This window comes from Trypanosoma equiperdum, assembly GCF_001457755.1.
Source record: "Trypanosoma equiperdum strain OVI genome assembly, contig: ctg_1721, whole genome shotgun sequence".
NCBI lineage: Eukaryota > Euglenozoa > Kinetoplastea > Trypanosomatida > Trypanosomatidae > Trypanosoma > Trypanosoma equiperdum.
Genome location: NW_027123751.1, coordinates 99,211 through 101,642, shown reverse-complemented (window position 1 = coordinate 101,642; position 2,432 = coordinate 99,211). Strand labels below are relative to the sequence as shown.

Genomic DNA, 2,432 nt, shown 5'->3' with positions numbered 1-2,432 from the left:
CTGAACTCTAACTTCAGTTCCTCGTAATATAATAGCAAGTCCGTGAATGTTATGAACACACGATTTAGAGGATGGGTGTCAAGGTATTTTGATACCGTTTTCACATCGGGAGTTGTAAGTCCGAGTATGAACACGTCACCACCATGTTTCAAGTACTCCATATGGATATCAGAAACATGCTCATTCAAAAGAACTCTGGACCCTAGTGACGCACCAAAAGTCATTAGTGACATGGACAGTACCTCAGCAACTTCAGCTGCTTCATCACTCCGAATTATAGTGTGAGCAATATGATTTGGTGAGCGTGAGAAATACTGCGCAAGCACATACAGTTCTTGGGTGAGTGTAGGGAAGAAGTGTATGACATTCCTTTTGAATGTGCTCACCTGAGGAAAAAGTACCATATGGTCAAAGAAGATAACACCTGGTGTGGTGAGCACCTCATTGGTTATAGCACCGAATACAGCAGAAACAATCCTCTCATCCAGTGTGTCATTAAGGTCCTTCGCAGCTCCTGAATATGAAGAATTAAGGGAATGAAAGAACAGCCTATCGTTGTCTCCGATGTTACCATTTCCAGTCAGTGTAACTGCACCACTAAAATACAACGAATTTGCGCGCTGGACAACGTGGTTATCAGATATCAATATCACTAGACCACTCAGTGGCGCATAAACACGAATTCCAGTACTAAAGCAACGTACTGTTCACCACGTCACGAATCCCTCTTCAAACGCTTCCAAATGATATTTTTCCACCACTTCCTTCATATACACTACACTTCCTCCTTGATTGCAACGACACACGGCACCTTGAAGTTGAGCAGCACTGCCACACTCACCTCCAAAGTCACCAATTACCATATCATCAATCAAGTAACGGCGCTGATTATAAAGTGATAATCTAAACAAGGTGCGATTTGTTAATGATATGGTGTCAACTAATGCTCGCATAAGCATCTCTCCAGCAAGCCACCCAAGAACCATCAATTCTCCACTGTTATGGTTTGTGTCAAAGTGTTCTGGCTTCGCAAAACCACCCCAGTTCTCGTTAGTATTCAAATATTTTGTCATTTCTTCACGGAAGCGTTGAATGATTTTGTATCGTGTGTCACTCGCAAGTGGACCAGTGCCAGTAATAATGAGTTGACCAGGTTTTAATTCCGTATTAGTTTCTTCCAAAGCTTCCTTCCAGGTATTCAGCAGAAATGTTTGCGAACTAGACGCAGTGAGTACAAAGGCATCTGCTGTATGATGATCCTCTCTCAATAAGTAGTGAATAAATTTTTTGGTGATGTCATGTGGAGAACCAAATAGCAACACGGCTTGTGGTCGTGTCTTCACAAATTTCTCCCACTCCTTGTCGAACACGTCATCTCCAATAGGCTCATTAACATTAACATCAATAGCAAATGTACCACACAACTTATATCCCATCATAGACATCACCTGCTCTGTAAAGGTATATGAAGAATCACCAAAGTTTGTGCCTTTCAGATACATAAAACCCACGCGTCGAAGTCGAAGAAATACGACAGCATAACGAATCAGAGCAAGTAACTCAGCTTTGGGTTCAACACTTGGATAATAGAAATGAGGATTCCACCCACGAACTTCATCAGAATAAGAGAGAGGTGCAAAGGCAACTAAATCATGTTCCTCCAATTTGTCTCGAACCCAAAGTACGTTTTGGTTCCCCAGTGGTCCATCTATAACAAGAAGCTCATCCCCTGCTTTTTCCACATTTGTTGTAAGCAACTGTTCGACCGATTCCTCATACGATGAAGGTTGAATTAGAGAAACCTTAACCAACGTATGTAGTTTTTCTTCACGTGTTGCAATGGATGCGCTCAAACCTGCATTGAGCGAGTCAACGACGTTGTGTGGGAAACCGGCGGCATACATGTGGCTCAGCACTTTGACTGTCACAACATCTGTTGCCTCAATTGGCATTGCGAGTGAACCGACTGTCAGCATTATTAACAACAGCGACCCAATAACCCTTGCACCTCGTTGTAGCGTCACGTGCCTCATACGGCGAGAGGACGCCCGTGTGTGTGGTGCAGAACTCAAACCGCACAAAACTGCCGGCATTGTTTGTTTAGTCTCTATTTAGCGTTACGATGTTTTACAAACGACAAAAGGAAGGGGTCAAAGGGGAAATAGTTTGGACAAAAATAAGGGCGGTATGCAACTTTCATCTCAAAGGTGGCTGTGATAGGCTCCCTACGAGTTTGGTGGGTTGCAGGGACATCTTCACAGCGATTTTGGTGCTGACAACGTTGTGTGCATTTGATGAAATTTATTCTTACGCGCGATAGAGGCAGTGCCTTGGCTCAGAATTTTTTCGAGGGGCATCCTCCACTCGCATTAATTAGTGGTGCCAGACCGTTTCAGCCTTCCTGAATTGGGTGTGTGTTTGGCTGCGTCGCG

The 2,432-nt window shown here is 43.7% G+C and overlaps 1 pseudogene across 1 annotated transcript; it reads right to left on the bottom strand.

Annotated features, from left to right (window-relative positions):
- Positions 1-632: 632 nt before the first annotated feature.
- Positions 633-1,988, bottom strand: TEOVI_000612900:pseudogene (annotated as a pseudogene). Its single transcript has one exon. A coding segment is annotated over exon 1 (1,356 nt).
- Positions 1,989-2,432: the final 444 nt, after the last annotated feature.